An 18,024-nucleotide genomic window follows, 5' to 3' on the forward strand; every position below is an offset into this window, starting at 1 on the left:
CATTAGCGTGGCTTATGACGTAATATGACGTCACATTTGTCGAATTATTTGCTAGAGCGGAAAAAGACCCGCTAACTTTTTGATCAATACTAATCAGAAGTGCAACGTCATTTTATGGAGGGTCGTCATGTCGTGCGCCGTTCTGGGCGATATTGGGCTGAACTGTCTACCGATTTAGCAATGGAACAAGTCCTAATGAGAAGTATTAAGAGCGCAGGTGGTTGACAAGGGGAAGAGGCATGGATGAACAGCAGAGACATGTGTGGCTTTTATCTACTTCCGCGTGTGCAGAGATGAACGAAGCTCTTCAGGAATACACATCAGTCAGCTTAATTGTACAAGTGATCAACACAAAGGTCATATCCCCAGCTCGTCAAGAGAAAGACACCAGAGACACCCGCAAGGTCCTGGAATACTTACAATCCAAAACAACATTTGATACAAGTGACAGCAGGCTGCATAGCACTGATACTGGTGTCATAGCAAGTTGTTCAGTTAACGCTGATAAGGGCAGTCAAGTCGGAAAGAAGATCGTGTATGGCTTGGTTGGCCAGAAAGTGCAAGAGTATGATTTCAAGAAGAACGACCAGGCTGTGTTCTTTGAAGCGAAAGATGCAGTGCACACAGGCACAGAAACTGTGGTTATTGATTCTATGCTTTTGTTCCAGCGTCTCGTTTCAGCAGGGACACTTAAAGGATAGCTGTTGGACGAAGTTTTCACTCATGAACTTTGTAGCTATCCACCTGCACTTTTTGAAACGACAAATGTTTTACTTTTCCCAAACAAAGCTGATACCATGTGGAAACAAGTTCCAGATATGCCTAGCCCAGCAACACCTGCCCAGTACGTACGTGGAATTTATGGAGGTGCCCTTCTCCGCAGAATTCTGTGGCCTAGTGGTGAGAAATTTGATGCAATCTGCAGTCGCTATGTTCAGCATGTGACGGACAAATATAGATATCTCCTGTCATAGTGTTCGATGGCTATCAAAACGGACCGTCCACAAAAGACAACACTCACAGAAGACGAGCCAAATCTGGTAGAGCTGCTGAAGTGCGTTTCACTGGGGATATGATGTGTTCTATAAAGAAGGATGAGTTCTTATCCAACAAGACCAACAAGTAGAGCTTCATAACGCTACTCCCAAGTCACTTACAACAGAAAAACATCGTAGTCATCCATGCAGAAGCTGATGGCAGATGTGCTAGTGGTCCAAAAAGCAACTGAGTCAGCTGCATCGAACGACACAGTTTTAGTTGACGATGATACAGATCTCCTCATACTTCTTTGTTGCAATTCAAAGAGCACAAACTGTGAACTATACTTGAGACCAGAACCAAAGTCAAACTCGCAACGAGCAGCGCAGCACTGGAGCATTAATCAGGTGCAAAGAGTAGAGGAAGGGGGGTTGGAAGGGGGGGGGGGGGGTGGGGGGATCAGGACTTCAGAGGGGAGGGCCATCCAATTAGAATCCTTGGAATTGAAGAGGGTCAGGCCTCCTTCTTTTTAAAATAAAAGGACAGGGCCAAGACAATATCAGGAACATAATCAGGCTCAGATGATGGCTCCTGACAATATTTAATATTGGTATGTGCCATCAGCAAAGGTTCCACATTCCTGTCATACATCGAGTGTTAATGCTTCGTAGCAGTCTTTCCCTTACTTTCATTCATTCATTCATTCATTCATTCATTCATTCATTCATTCATTCATTCATTCATTCATTCATTCATTCATTCATTCATTCATTCATTCATTCATTCATTCATTCATTCATTCATTCATTCATTCATTCATTCATTCATCCATCCATTCATTCATTCATTCATCCTCTCATTTTCGTTTGTTCGGTCCCTCACTCATTATTTTTTTCTTTCTTCCTTTCTCCTTCAAAATCAACCAAAACCAATAAATAAAAAGTTCAAAAACCAAAATTTGGAAAAATGGGCTATGAAAGTCTTATTGCCATAGAAACACCAAGACAAGTGACCAATAAATTGTTGCTATATAAATCTTTGGAAAATTCACAAAGTTTGTTTGTGTTTTCTTTTTTATTACGAATATACAAAGTCAACGTGGGCTCTTCGTGCTTCAGTAAACTTCTGTGATGATCGTTTTCACTGATTAGATCTTCCCCAGATCCTGCGTATACTACAAGCAGCATTTTCGTTCGCGGTCCTTTGCAGTTTACTCTTTACTGAATAATTATTTTTGCGTGAATAACACTTGGCTCGTGCATACTAACCTTAAAAGAAGCGAGTCATGGACGCAAAGGGGAATCTTCGTGAGCTTGACAAGCTAAGGAGCAACTCATCTACATCTTGTAATCAAGACACAGAGGGCGCCGTTTTTCCCAATACGGATATTTTTACTTTTTTCCGCAAGAAAACAAGATCCAGGTCCTGCAACAAATCCGCCCGGGTTCGCGGTCAAGATCCATTGATTGACAGAATTCCACCCGCTCGTGCGCTGAGAAAAAAAGTGAAATTGTCGTTGAACGATACACGTTAAATTAGAGTAAAAATATTAAAGGGTTGAAATAGAGCAAGTTATTGAACCACTTGAATGGTGCAACAGATTTCACGTCAAAGCTGCTGGAAAACGCTCCCTTGTACCAACCCCAGTGTTGAAAACATTGAGTCACAACACGAGAAACTTTGTAGCCATTAACACGTTAAATATATATAACTGAAAAGCGACTGAAAAAGCCTTTTTACTTTTTACTTTTTGAATGCCAGAGCATACCAGATCCCTTCTTTTATTTAATCAATATTGTAATGCGTTTTGCGAAGTACTGTAGTTAAAAAAAAAACTAAAAGAGCCCGGGAATCTTGGATACCGTACAAACTTTCCCTGGTGAGGAGCGTTGAGTAACTGTTAAATAGGAAAAAAAAATTATGCCTTTCCTTGTTGCTTCTCAAACTCATTAATAATTCATAAGGTCCATGCGCATGAATCTCGATACCCAATGAAACACTAGAATAAAATCCTAATGGTTTTCATCCCTGATCTGAGACCAAATTAAACTCAACGTTTGCATTTTAATGAGGAGCGATTCAATACGGTAATGTTGCGATTGCTAGTCATTTATAATTATCTGCAAATATAAAATGTTTAAAACAAACACTCATACGTATCCGCTTTATTCTGACTAGAAACAATCATTACCATCTTTGAAACGATGAATGCACAATCGCTGTTACTGCAAACCTGTTGTCCTGGCTCCAGTTGTTCAAAGGCCGGATGACTTTATCCTGTGGATAAGTCACTATCCGACAGTTTCAATCTGTGCAAAGATTTCAGTATTTCCTCTTGTACAAGTGAATATGCACACTCTAACCACAGTTAAGTTTGGAAGTGTACGAAAACCTTGGACAACGTTTAACGTGAAGTATATTTTGGAGCATGAATAGTGCCTTATCCAGCGGAAAAAGTTATCCGGCCTTTGAACAACTGGGGCCTGGACTATTTAATCAACTTAGCTTGAATGTAATTAAACTGAGTCGAATTTACCACTGTTACTTTGGCTGGTATGTTCCTTTCCCCTGTCGGTCACTCATAACTTGGTAAAGCTAGAAAGGAAAACCCATACGAAGTAGCCGCTTGGATGTGACTCGTTGGAGCCATGCAAGCAAGTTCTGTGTGCAATGTGAAATTTGCTCTACCCATAATGCAGAATATCACGTGAAAAAAAGTTAGATCTGGTCAGTGCTCTCTACTCAGCGCTTTCTTTTGAGAAGTCATGTCAAGAACTCGTACTTAGTGCCTCGGAACAATAAAATGATATGATAATTTGCATAACTGACAGTACCCAGTTATAACAAAAGTAACAGAAAAAGAAATTGCTCATTTTTTTTGCCTTGTTTGTGCTTTATTCAGGTGCACTAAAACCTCCATCTAAACAAGACAACATGCATGGCTACAGAAATGTCATTTTAATAAAGGTGTCCGCTAAGAGTATAGGTCGAACAAACAGTGTTTTTTAACTCCCTGTTTAAGAAAGAGTGGTTTCATGAAGGCCAGTGGGCAAATGACTTGCATTAAATGACTCATTCGGGTTTTCGTTCTTTTTCGGCGATTTGCTATGCATAGTTTAAGAAAATCTTTTGCGCTTATCCTTTGAAATCTTCTACTTTTACTTTTGTTTAGGTGTTCTCAATGCATCTTCCATTCTTGGAGGCCTCGACAGCAAGTACCGGGACCAACTGAATTCGTATTTGGCGCCAGTCCTCCAGAATTCATCCCATAGCAGGTTTGTGACGTGTTGGCACGCTAAGACAGATGGCTGGGCAGCATCTACATTTCACAGCAACTGTGATGAAAAGGGTCCAACTGTTACTATAATACAAGTCGGCAATTACATATTTGGTGGATACACTGACGTGTCTTGGCCTAGTAAGTATCATTTGATAGCAGCAAGAGTTATACTCAGTCATTTAATTACTTAGGAATAGTTTCACTGAATGAGGCTAATTCAGATCAGCTGATTCGCAATAGTTCCATGCCAAATGAAACGTTCAAGTAACTTAACCAAAGACTGATCTTACATGGCACCAGTGCGTTGCGTCCCCCCCCCCCCCCCAACGGATTATTTGACTGTGCGCACGCGTGCTGTTCCTTGCCGAAGCAGTTAGTTGCTGTCTTTTGCTTGAGTTTGGAAAGTGTTTGTTTCTTTTTTATTGCATATTATCGTTTACAATTCCACTAGACCCCGAATTTCCACTCTCTGCGCAAAAATGGTGTCATGGCGAATTTACTACGTTTTGTTCCGAATGGGACAAAAGAGGCTCCTCTACAGACACCTTGAACATTCCAAATGCAGTCTCTAAAAATGTCTTTGATCTACTTGATCTGCTTATCTCAAGGCCGAAGTTTTCTGCTTTTCTGTTCACATAGCAAAACCTTCAAATGTCTTGAAAATCAATGTCAGACGGCGAGGATCGGGCGGGAAAGGAGATTGGGAAAACAACAGAAATTTGTCACTCCCGACCCAGTCTCCTCCTGATTAGTGCACCGTGCACAAATGTGAATTGATAATTTTATTTTCTCAGTTCTTTCTTTGAACTTACAATTTTAAAAAATTTAAACAAATCGTTGACTTTTAACCAACATGTCTGTGGTTATTTCGTACTTGGTCGATATAAAAGGATGAGAGTTTGTAAGTACGTAAATTTATAACTAAGAAATATCAACAGGTACGCATGTAATTATACTACTAAGCGAAATGGTTTTTTTTTTCCCTAGGTAGATGCGTCCTTCTTGGATCCGATAAAACATTTATCTTCTCACTGTATAACATCAATAGCTACGCTCCTGTTAAGCTGCAGATCAAGCCAGAGTGGACCAGATACGCTATAGGCAGCTGCTCTAGTTACGTAGTAATGTTTGGTTTCCGAGACATCTACATACATGACAACGCAGGGAGCAACCAAATTTCTTACACCTATTGTGGCTGGTCTTACCCCCTCCCCGAAGGGTATTCTTCATCTGGTTATAACTGTACATTTTATGCAGGAAGCACCAAGTTCACTCCAACTGATATTGAAGTATTGTACGAGACAATCATCTAGGACAAACAAACAATATACTGTGGTTCAGAGGGCTGTTGTTCAAAGCCTGATTAAGCTGATCCTGGGTTAAACTTGACTTTGATTCGAGTAATTAAGATTTAGTGAGACAATTTTTGTCCTTTAGTTTTGAAATAGACTTTTCCTTGCCATCAGCTTAATATTAGCTTTCAAAGATATTTTTGACGAGCAAATTGAAAACCTCGGTTAACTTTTAATAGGGGATTAACGTTAATCGGCTTTTAAAGAACTGGCTCCAAGTTTACAAATATTTTCTCACCTCAAGACTACGTAATAACAACAACAACAACAACAACAGCAACAACAATAATAATAATGATAATGATGATAATAATAATATTATTAATAATAATAATGATAAGAAAATATTAACAGCGCGTATATATTTTTCCATTTACTAATGATAGTTACCAAGACTACTAAAACTAACTAACAATCAACTGCAAAATGCAATGAACTAGGGATGAAGCAATCAATATATACAGTAAGAAGTCAAAACGTATTTTAGCCGATGAAACAGCAGCGTCATGTGTCCCTGGGGGTATTGTTTTTAGGCATTACTTTTTGAGAGATCTTACTTACCTTGGCTTAGACCTCGGAGAAAGTTGAAGCTAATGTCACTCATTGGCTAGTCGTCACACTAGTTTGTAGGGATGTTTCAGAACCTTCCGTTTCTCATGAATCGCAAGGCCAAACACATCTACAATTTACAAATTTAACTTGTTTATTCCAGTTTACATAATTTCTTGTTAGGAGTTGATAGTAGTTATCGTAGGCTGTGGTGAGGTGACTCCACTACATTGAAAAGTTTAGTAAGGAACAGGCCACACAAGGAATTTGTTCCGTCAACTACATCTTCTGAGGAAAGTCGGTCAGGCTATAACTAAGCGCAGCCTGTACACAAAAGCTCTGACGCAGCATTCATAAAGGAGAGGCAGTGCAGTCATAGTCACGTGTTTTAAGACTTATATCAAGAACCTGTCTCAAAGCATTTGGTGAGGAGAACCTGGGTATGAAAGAAATTCAAAATGGCGGTAGTCAAGCTGATCTCCCGTAGTTAACGATGTTGAGTTTTGCCCTTTTTATTTATGCGAGAAGGTACAGAAGGCCGAGCAATTTGTGGAATATAAAGTACGAGGGATTAGGTAAGACCTTCAGATTCTAACCATTCTTCGCTGATTTTTCCCTCCTTTTTTCGTCTGATGGAAGGTGACAGTAGCCGCTTTAAATAATTCCAACAACACTGACTTGACAATGGTGTGAAAATATACCTCCGTTGTTAACAGGTTTTATTTGTTAAGCCGTAGTTTCTTTTCAGTAACACCCGCAGGGTTGTTTATCGTTTTATGAATATTTAACGCTGTTTCTTTATACAATGAAAGGAAAGTTAATTAGACACTAACCTATTACGTTTGTAGTTTTCAACTTTAATTTGTTTCTGAAGTATTTCTAAGAGCTAATTTACAGCTAATAGAACAACATTATTTTTTTTCTTTGTTTTTCGGATGGCATGAGCCTGTTCTAATTTGTTGTTTTTTGTCACCGTATATTATTGTCTAAAGGGAAAACTGTTAATAAAATAAAAAGAAAGTAATTTGTCCAAACGGGTTGGTAGATTTGGTTTTTATCTGGGGTTGGAGTACGATAACTAATGTTTGTAAGGTAATAGCTATTGTTTATGTAGCTGAATTTACGTTGACTGCGACGCGCGCTCTCGAATACGAGATCACCTTTATACAGAGATTAAAAATAGAAACAAGTCTCTATATTTTCTTTCCAGTGCTATTAAGCACCTTAACTCTTGAGATATAAAAATAAAATTTTCTTTTTCATATTTTCATGACATTAATTACTTTCGGGCCTTCATTTCGTCCTGGACAAAACTGAAAGCGTCTGCTTTTCCGGATTTCCCGACAAAAGCAAAATCTGTTCTTTGACTTGGCGGTGGAAGTCTTAAAGGAATTGTAGAGCCGCCACTCAAAACAGACGGTTGAACTAGTGGGTGAGATGTATTAGTAAAAGTAGAAACAAAAGGATTTGCCATTGGAAATGCATTTCCAGGTAGCGTGACATTTGGTTGTGTTGGTCTGTTGCGTGACAAACTATCCAAATCACCAAAGGTGTGTGGGCCGCTTGGAGCGTTCACTACACATTGGATAGAACCTGTAAAACCAGTATATACAGGGTTGGCAGTATTAGCATTCGAAGCGTTACCAAGGGGACAAACCAGACTGCCTTCATTACTTTTAAGCTGTGGCGAATATGCGCCAGTCTTAGACGCGGTGTTGTTTATAGCTCCCTTTTCGAGTCCAGTAGTTGAGGTCACGTCGGATTGCGTTACACGATGTCCGGCAGAATTTGCGTCGTTGCTGCACAAAGGATCGAATAAATCTGTCACACTATCTGTTATGTGTGTGACAAGAGTAGTTCTTGCATTTCCCTCAGTCAAACAGAACAATCCACCCAGATCGGATTCAGAACGTTGGTACGATTTTGGTGAAGAAATGTTATTTTCGTGAGAGCGATTTTCGCTGGATAGACCAAGTCCTTGGAGCGCGTCAAGAACGTCTGGTAAACGTTGATTTCCCTCAACAGTAGTGGGAGATTCAAACTGCTTTGACCTTGAAGGGGTTCGTGTCTGTTTTAACATGGAATGAAATGAAATAAAAAGATGTTGGACTGCTTAACTTGATAACGTAGTACGTAAACTGTGTTCCATTGTACTACACTTGTGCATAGGGTACAAAATACAGTGGAACGCTGCCAACGGCCATCTCTTTATTATGGACACTTTTTCTTTTCCTGCGAAACACCCATACACTTCCTTATAAGAGAACTCCGTTAATGCGGCCAACGGCCACATTCTAAAATCCCAACGTGTTTATTCCTCTTTATTATATAGTTACGAGTGTTTTACTGGAAAATACACCACTCGTAAAATTCATACCAAACTACATCCGAGACCCGTTTGACGTATTTTCCATATCCTCGCTAGTGAGGATATTGATGGCGTCATTTCCCGCTTTTTCACGGTTGTTCATGCAAAACAGTCGTCGAAAAATGGCGCGCGATGGATATGTCTATATAATAAAAAGAAAATTACACGGCAGCTTGAAGACATGAATTTGATTTTCTCGTGTTAAAAACAATATTTTACCACTCGAAAATAAAATTTATTTCTTCGGGCCGCCGGGTAATATCCTCTATACACAGCTGTTTCGACAAAAAGAAGAGAAGAAACCCCTCACTAAGGATTTCACATTATAGGCATTTAATAGAGAGTTCATTTACTTGGTATACAAATTTTTTTGCCAAAGCACTCCAACGACATAAAGATTGAAAGAAGATCGTGAACGAAAAGTATTATTCTTATATTTCTTAAGAAGATCTGCAGACTTACTGTGTGTAAGCTCATTCCAGAAAATAGGGTTGAGGTGTCACCAGCTGCAAACTGCTGAGAAGGAAAACTTGCAACACTACCCACCTGCAAATTATACAAGAAAAGGCATACACGTATATTAAAATGGACTTTCTCTTCAAAAAAAAAAAAAAAAAAGATTGTCAGTCAGTCAATCAATCAATCAATCAATCAATCAATCAATCAATCAATCAATCAATCAATCAATCAATCAATCAATCAATCAATCAATCAATCAATCAATCAATCAATCAATCAATCAATCAACCCTACATTTTGTAACTTCATAAGGTCCAGGCTGTGCGCTACTCTTGATTTCTCAGCATCTTTCACAATTTTCTGCGCATCTAAAAAAAAGAATGTCCACATTTAAATTATCTAATTCCCGTATACTGTCAACCCCCTTTATTGCGGACACCCTCGGGACCACGAGTTAGTGTCCTTAACAGCGAGAGTCCGTAATAGCGGGAATTTATTTCAGGCAAACATCTGTAATTTATTTTTGCCGGGGATTTAGCTGCTGTACGTATTATCGGGGTGTCCGTAATAGCGAGGTGTCCGCAAGGCGAGAGTTGACTGTACTGTAATAATATAGTAGTTATAGTTCACCACCAAATTTTCTCCGAGTCTGATTGGTTTAAATTGATCACGTGACGTGACAATGTTCATCGGTGGAAAGACACTATCAGCGTACAGTATTAATCCGGTGAAAATGTCCAGAAGAGTAGCACTCGTCCGTGAAACAACTCCCATTTATTCTTCCAATACATGAACAAACAGAAATTCATGAATTTTTTTATTGCATTTTTATCCTGTAAGTTGTTCATTGGACTTTTTCATTTCAACCTTTCGAGGTCAAATTGGTGAGCGTAAACTATTCGGAAACGCAGTCTCGGTGGCTTTTGGGGGAAAGAAACTTTTTAGTAGTAAACAATAAAACCAATGGAGTGTTCCTCTCAAGGAACTATTGATCTGATATAGTTGCCCCTTGGGAATTCTATAGTCTTAAAACTAGCCCACAAGACCTCGATTAATATATGTTTTAAGACCATCAAATTTCCGTGGGGCAACTATAAGCCGATAGCCCCTCGACAAAAACATTCTATTGTGTACGTAGGGAATGCAAAGGAAAATAGGAAAACTGTTTTTCAGAGTATAACACAAAAACTATTTGTAGCAATAGGGTAGACGGAGAAAGGGGCAAGGTGATAATAATAGCCGACAAATATGCCTTCTTATACATGCTGCATGTATTATTCTGTTTTTGACTAGCGAATCGAACAGGCGAAATGTTGAAAAACGAGTTATAGTGGTTAGGGGAGAAATTCGGGAGGTTCGTTGGTCGATCGTTTCGTTCCACGTAAACATTGACTGGTAATTCCGCCGACAAGTACAGGCCTGTGAAATAACAACACTCGAATCTCTTCACAGTGGACAGATTACCTTACCAACTCAGCTGATAAAACCAAACATTTGTTTCTACTCCCCACCGACGCAGCAACATAGTTTCTTTAGAAACTAACCCCTTTGCTCTTTAATATCGTCACGCATTGTAGGAATCTTTCACTGAATTTGTAGAGACCGCCACATTTGAAATCGAACCACATTTCCCAAACTTAACATGGGACACTAACTTGTAAAAGCATTTGGTCTCAGCCCTTGCAACTTGCCGAAATAGGAAATGTTCTTCTTTATGGGTCTTTAGACGGAAAAAAAATCGTCTTACAAGTTGCCTCACAGGACTTTTGATTTTTTCAATGCATACATTTTTTTTTAATCACGTTTTCAGGTACGAGAAAGCTGCAACCTATTACTTTCCTTATAACATAGAGGGCAAAATTACTGAATGCTGATTGGTCGAAACAGAGGGCATTTTTTCTTAATTTACCTTTAAACGAGGGCAAAATTACTCACGCCTGATTGCTGGAGCGGCGAAAATACTTGCCCCTGATTGGCTCAGCACGCCATTTCTACATTTTATTGCTTTCTTCATTTTGTGCCGCGACAACAACGACTTCTTTCAGGTTCTTTGGAGTTTGACTTTTTAAGCCGGATTGTTTGTGCCAAAAATACTTGGAAATCAAGTGCTACAGCTACAAGGGAAACTCCTAAAGGTGAACAATCGTTTCTTACAAGAAACAGCAAGAGATTATTTGTGTCAAAAGCTAAAAACTTGATCGGATTTGTTTGGTTGAAAAACTGAAATCATTCATGGCCGCGACCAAGTGCTTTCACCTCGCTACGGCTTCTTCCAACGAACGATAACCGAACAATCATAACAGTGCCCTTTTGATAGGATGAAGGAGCAGGTCTAATTCAACGGTAGAAATTACTCTGCAATTTCCTTCTTTGGACCCATGGTTTGCTATTTTTGTTGATCTGTAATCGTGTGATTTTCAAGCGGTAGAAAGCCTCACAGTGAAGGTGAATCAAAATTGCTGATGCCTATTATAAACGTTTGGTTTAATTGTTGTTAGCATACTCACGAATTAAACTTTTATTTTCTCTTAATTACATGTATATAACGTTTTGTCTGTTTTGTACCCTAAAGAAACGGGTGAATTGTTTGTTTGTTTGTTTTGCTTACGGGTGAGTGTTTTTACTCCGGGCCGGGTCTTACTGTTTTACGAAGTGCCGAAACAATTTTAAGAAAATTTTGCCCTCTGTGTTATAAACACGTAATCGCAATGAGTCCTGGTAGAATTAAGGATTAATTTTCACTTGTATTTTCAAAGTTTTCGCAAAACGGCCCCATGCAATTACATATACATAGCTAAAAAATTTGCTAAACCAGGTCAAACTTAACCAACTGAACATGCCCACCTTTCTGCATTTTCTCTTTTCCCATTTTTGCTTTGATTATTGACAGAATCTGTTAAAATAATGAGGTTGGAAAATTAATGAGGTCCCAACGTTCCGAAAAGTATGTTGTTACAAAACTGAAAGATCGCTGTTCTAATAGAAAACTACCATTAATGAGGGTTTTAAATTTCTCTGTTTGCCATACAACGTCTAACAAACTGGTGAAGTAATACAATCTAAATTAAACAATGTAAAGGAATAAAGGGGGATCGAGTTTAGAATCTAAGAGAATGCATAAAAGTCAATATAAAAATCACAAAAGAGCCTTTGAACTCTAAGGGTCATCAATCTTTTTTATTCTAAATCTTATTTAGAGCGGTTTTAAATTGCGTTTCGAAAGTAATTCGCGTTTGCTTTCCTACGCTCCCTGATTGGTTGACAAAACTCGCGTCACTTTCTGAAAATGAACGATTTATTCACTAAAACGCAACGAAAACTTAGGCAATACATTTCATGATTCTCGACCAGAACGTCGAGCAACGTTTTCATAACATAAACTCGGACCCAGTGTCCACTCATTGGAACTTAGTCTCCACTCATACACACGCAATGCGCCTTACACAAAATGAAACGCGGAATATAAATTTTCAGTTCGGAACATCCTCCCGCCCGATGCAGGGAGTGCATCACATGTAACTTGTCAACAAAGTTCAATAAAGTTCAACTAAAATGTTCAACAATGTCTCATCAAGTTCAATTAAGTTCAGCAGCTATATCAGCATCACAGGCTTCAAACAGGTGTAGCCGCTGCACTGGACGGCGAGTAACACTTCCGGATGAGGTCCGCAGGGTGACGGACCGGACAAGTCCATCGCGGCCTGTGTGGGTGTCTTCCACTCGTGCACGTGACCATTGACCCCGAGCTACACGATCCTCACTCACAAGGACCAAGTCACCTTTACGGATTTCACGACCAATCTTATACCATTTCTTGAGGGGTGTCAGGGATTTCAGATACTCTGCATGCCAACGCTTCCAAAATCCATTTACGAGCCTCTGGTGATACTGAAATCGTTTGGTGAGGGCTCTTGATGTCTGTTCTGAAACATGAGTGTCTTTAGTCGGACACACTTGAAGGTTTCTGCCAATCAGAATCTGTGCAGGGGTAATCACACTGTAGTCATCAGGGTCTGCACCCAGGTAAGTAAGAGGACGACTGTTCAGTTGTGCTTCAATTTCAGCCAAAATAGTAGTTAACTGCTCGGCATCTAACATTGCTTTGGCAAATAGTTTCTTCAATGGCGTCTTAACACTCTTTACAAGTCGCTCATAAAACCCACCCCACCATGGGGCCTTCTCCACTATGAACTTCCACTGAATCTTCTTTTCGGACAAAGCACTCTGGGTTTGGTCTGATTCCAATACTCTCCAACATTGCTGTAGCTCCTTGTTAGCAGCCTTGAAAGTTTTTGCATTATCTGACCAAATAATGCTGCACATTCCTCTTCTTGCAATCATGCGTCTCAAAGCAAGGAGAAATCGCTCAGTCGTCATATTACACACCAACTCTAAGTGTACCGCACGGGTAACTGCACATGTAAATAAGCAGATATAGACTTTATCACCACTGTCTTTCAAATACAAAGGACCAGCAAAGTCTAGTCCCACATTAGTGAACGGGGGCGCAGGCTTAATTCTGTCTTCAGGAAGTGGTGCCATCCGCTGACCAAAGGGCTTTGTTAGGTAATGGCGACATATTAGACAGTTCCTCAGTGTCTGACGGACAGTCGATCGTCCTTTGATCAACCAAAATTTCTGTCGCAAAACTGACAAAGTGTGTTCAACTCCAGCATGAAGCTCACGGCGGTGAACATCATCAATCAACAACTTAACAACAGGATTGTTGGAAGGCAAGATAATAGGATGCTTCTCCTCTTCTGGTAACAGTGACTTGTGAATTCTTCCTCCAACACGAAGAAAACCACTAGTAGGACACATAAACGGGTTCAAATTGGCCAGGTTGCTGTCCTTCACTGTACCATGCCGTTTACTTGACGTAATTTCTTCAGCAAAACTTGCTTCTTGTACATGAAAAATCAACCATTTTTCTGCATTTTGCATCTCTAAACCAGTTAAAGGGCTGTCAATCCTTTCCTCCTCTTTCACCCTTGAGTTTCTAACGAATCTTCTGATCCAAGCAACAGTTCTTAGCAAGCGACCGTACTTACTGAATCTTGTGAAGTCAATGAATGGCTCTTTGGGTTGCACAACACAACTGACACTAGCTTTACTCTTCCTCTCTGGGTCAACATTTTCCCTGGAAGGCTTTGACCTCAAATCCTCGGGCCAATCTTTTTCGGACTCTTGCAACCAAGAGGGTCCTTTCCACCACAAATGACTCTCTCTTAACTGACTTGCAGACAAACCTCGGGTAGGTAGATCCGCTGGATTCTGCGGTCCTGGACAGTACCTCCAAACACTGGGATCTAACAATGACTGAATTTCAATAACACGATTGGCAACAAATGGTTTCCACTGTGAGGCGGCTCCTCTGATCCAGTGTAAAGTTGAAGAATTGTCTGTCCAACAAACAATGCGGTTTATGGGACAATCGATTGCACCTTTGACATAGGTACAAAGTCTAGCAGTAATTACAGCAGCCATCAACTCTAAGCGCGGAAGTGTAATCTTCCTTACAGGAGCCACTCGGGTCTTGGACATTACAAGACTGGTAGATGCCTTTCCATCTTCACTAACAACTCTCAGATAAACTGCAGAGGCATAAGCAACTTCCGACGCATCACCAAATGCGTGTAACTCAACTTTAGGATTCTGACTTAATGACAAATCAGTGTAACATCTTGGAATGTGAACGTGTTCAAGTTCTGAAAGTTCTTGAACCCACTGATTCCATTTCAATGAGACTTCCATGGGAATTTCCTCATCCCATCCAACACCTTGGGTCCACAAACTTTGAAGAATCAATTTTGACCTCACTGAAAACGGTGCGATTAGACCAATCGGATCAAAAATCTTTACTGCTAAATACGCCACTTTCCTTTTTGTGTACACTGTCTCTGATCTGGACTTAACAATGTCCGCATCAATTGCAAAGACAAGGCTGTCAGTTATCGTATTTCACTTTAAACCTAATGCTTTTGTCATTGGATGTGCTTCTGCTAAATCACTCTCCAGGTTGACGAGACTAACTGCTGCTCTGTCCCTCTCAGGTAAAGAATCCATAAGCTCAGACGAATTGCTTGACCATTTTGTCAAATTAAAGGCAGCTTTCTGCATAAGCTCAGTTGCACTTTGCTGCAATTTCAGTGTTTCCTGCACATTGTCTCTCCCTGAAGCAAAGTCATCAACATAAGTGTTCCTTAAAATTTCACTTGATGCAACAGGGAATGTTCCTTTACACCTTTTCACATGCTCTTGAATAGTACCAATGGCAAGAAAAGGACTGGAAACAACTCCAAATGTGACCCTTGTCATTCTGTAAATCTTAGGCGTGGCCTTAGGGTCCAAATCTCTCCATAGATACCGGTGTGAATCCATGTCTTCCTCTTTAACCGGATCTGTAAGAACATCTTCTCTATGTCACCCATGATAGCTACATGATTCTTTCGAAAACGCAGAATAATTCCAACTAAATCTGGCTGCAATGCTGGGCCTGGCTCTAAGCAGCTGTTCAGAGAGACACCATTGCTATCTTTAGCTGATGCATCAAACACCACTCTTGTCTTGGTTGTCTGCTTGTCTTCTCTAATGACCGCATGATGGGGGAGATAAAACACAGGACGCCCATCTGTCGGTGTAACTTCATCACAAGGTACTTCTTCAGCAACACCATTCTCAACATACTTGTTAATCGCTTCTCGGTATGACGTAGCTTTCATTGGCTCTTGGAGCAGCTTCTTTTCTAGATTGTACAACCTACTTTCCGCTTGCCGGTAATTATCTTTCAATGCAACACGATCTTTCTTCCACGGTAAGGATACTTCATAGCGACCATCATTGTACGTTAGAGTCTCTTTAAACTTCTTCAAGACCATATCTTCAACATGAGTAGTAGAAACTGAACTTTCAGCAGGTCTAACACCAATGGACTCCAAATCCCAGAACTTTTGAAGTGTTTCATTCAATTGTTCCTCAACACCAATTTGAACATTCATAGACACAGTGCATTCTCGGTCATGACCACCTGTTGGTCCACAGAAGACCCAACCCAAAGTTGTGCGAACTGCAACTGGTTCACTGGAACGTCCTCTTACAATGTCTCTTGTCACAAAGGAATAATAGAAATCCAAACCAATAAGCACATCAATCTCCTGTTCATCTCTAGGGAACTCTTCAGGAAATACTATGTTCCGAAGATGAGACCATCTTGCTGGATGAATATCCACAGCTTCAGCTGGCCGGCATATTACTGGTGTAGTAAGCGCTTCAATACACTGAGGCTGTCCAGATTTATCAACAGGTGCCACAGTAAATGTAATTCTCTTCCGCAAAGTGTTCTTGGTAGCCTCTCCTCCAAATCCAGAGACAACAATTTTGACACTCTTCCCGTTAAGACCAAGCTCATCAATTACACTCTGCCGAACAAACGATGTTTGAGAACCAGGATCAAAGAAACATCTCACAACTTTTGAACACCCATTCACTCCACACAAAATAGCTGGTACAGTCTGCAGAATCACCTTTCCACCCGAGCCCACTGCAACAGAATTTGCCACAACTGAAGATGACACAGGAGGACCTGATGAAGGGGATGGTAATTCAGGGACCGATTCCACCTTAACTTCTTCCAAGTGAGGTCGAGCTGAATCTTGATGCAGGAGACTGTGATGTCTACCTTGGCAGTGCTTGCATGGAGGCTTCTGGCACACTTCAGCTCTATGACCAGATTCAAGGCATCGGAAACACAGACCCTTAGACGTTGCCTTTCTGAACCTTTCTTTTACAGGCAATGACAGAAAACTGACACATGACTTCAAACCATGGTTTTTGGAGCAAATGACACACTTGCCCTCTTGCGTTGTCGCACATAATGCAGAGGTGGATGACCTTTGCGAGCGGTTAAACTTGAAACGATTTTCACGATTTCCAGGATTTTCCTTTGCTGGAGCTTTCGAATCAAGAGAAGGAGGTTGGGAAGACTCTTTAGCTCTAATCAGTTGTTCCAAGAAAGTGAACAGTGTTTTCACTTCTACACAGTCCTGCTTAGCTATTTCCTCACTGAGCTCCAGTTCCCATTTTTCCACAACTTCTTTAGGTAGCTTGTCCACGATAAGGGGCACCAGAACAGGAGCCAAAGTTTCAGATTTAAACTTTTCACCCATGGACTCGACAGAACGAACGTGACCTATCACTTCATCGTAAAATTTACGCATGGAGGCTGCATCATCACAGCTCAAACGTGGCAAATGGATCAAGGATCTTACATGTGCATCGAGGATTAACCTTGTATGCCCAAATCTTTCCTTCAGGATTTCCAAAACTGGCTGGTAATTCGCTTGTACCACTGCAAAACCTTTCACCGCTTCAGCAGCCGAACCCTTTAGCGATCTCATCAAATACTCTAATTTTTGGACATCTGCCAACGACGCATTGTCGACTACCGAAACTTTTATCGACTGATAATAGGGTTGCCAACTCAAAACATTGCCATCAAAGGTTGGTAGATTGATCTTGGGTAGCTTAACTTGTACTTGAGAAGACGACTGAGATACATGTGGGTTGCTTCCCGCCAATTTCACTTCTGGCAAATGTTTACTTGAAAGATAACTCGTCATTTTCGCCATGCTTTCAATCACACGCCCTTCATACTCATTGTGACTCTCACACTCGGCATCAATGTCAGCATCTTCCAACATCGTGCACATTGTGCCTTGCACTTCTTGCAAATCGCTCCATTTGCTTGCGATGTTATCTTTCAACACTTGAATTCGTGCATGATTATCTTGTTGTGACAGGGCTTCGTCGACTGACTTCACCGTGTCTGTTAAAGATTTTCTCAGAAACCTTCTCTTTTTCTTGACAGCTTCTAAATCTTTCGACATTTTCAAACACCGTTTAAAATTCCACTGCAAATCCACTGAAGTTCCACTCGATCAAGGTGCTGCAACACACGTGTTTTGGCGCCAATCGCCAAGATGCGAAAACCCACTTTTTCGCGGCAAGAAACAGAAGTCCAACACTCCTTTTCGCTTGAC

General features: G+C 40.5%; 2 protein-coding genes across 5 annotated transcripts in view; one reads left to right on the forward strand and one right to left on the reverse strand.

Moving 5' to 3' along the window:
- LOC146487902 (uncharacterized) overlaps positions 1–5,654 on the forward strand; it is a 29,850-nt gene extending 24,196 nt beyond the window's left edge. For all 3 annotated transcript variants that reach the window (XM_085125653.1, XM_085125659.1, XM_085125649.1), the window contains exons 7-8: positions 4,151–4,396; positions 5,246–5,654. In XM_085125653.1, the coding sequence (XP_084981779.1) occupies positions 4,151–4,396; positions 5,246–5,571 (572 nt within the window). In that variant the 3' untranslated portion in view covers positions 5,572–5,654. The remainder of the gene's footprint in view (positions 1–4,150; positions 4,397–5,245) is intronic.
- Positions 5,655–6,995: 1,341 nt separating this feature from the next.
- The window catches only part of LOC146487904 (AP-4 complex accessory subunit Tepsin-like), a 30,914-nt gene continuing 19,885 nt past the window's right edge, over positions 6,996–18,024 (reverse strand). For both annotated transcript variants that reach the window (XM_085125409.1, XM_085125415.1), the window contains 4 exons: positions 11,831–11,879; positions 9,281–9,354; positions 8,990–9,073; positions 6,996–8,227 (listed from right to left, as the gene is read on the reverse strand). In XM_085125409.1, the coding sequence (XP_084981535.1) occupies positions 7,439–8,227; positions 8,990–9,073; positions 9,281–9,354; positions 11,831–11,879 (996 nt within the window). In that variant the 3' untranslated portion in view covers positions 6,996–7,438. The remainder of the gene's footprint in view (positions 8,228–8,989; positions 9,074–9,280; positions 9,355–11,830; positions 11,880–18,024) is intronic.

The sequence above is a fragment of the Pavona decussata genome, unplaced genomic scaffold, assembly GCF_977016875.1.
Source record: "Pavona decussata unplaced genomic scaffold, jaPavDecu1.1 SCAFFOLD_12, whole genome shotgun sequence".
Taxonomy (NCBI): domain Eukaryota; kingdom Metazoa; phylum Cnidaria; class Anthozoa; order Scleractinia; family Agariciidae; genus Pavona; species Pavona decussata.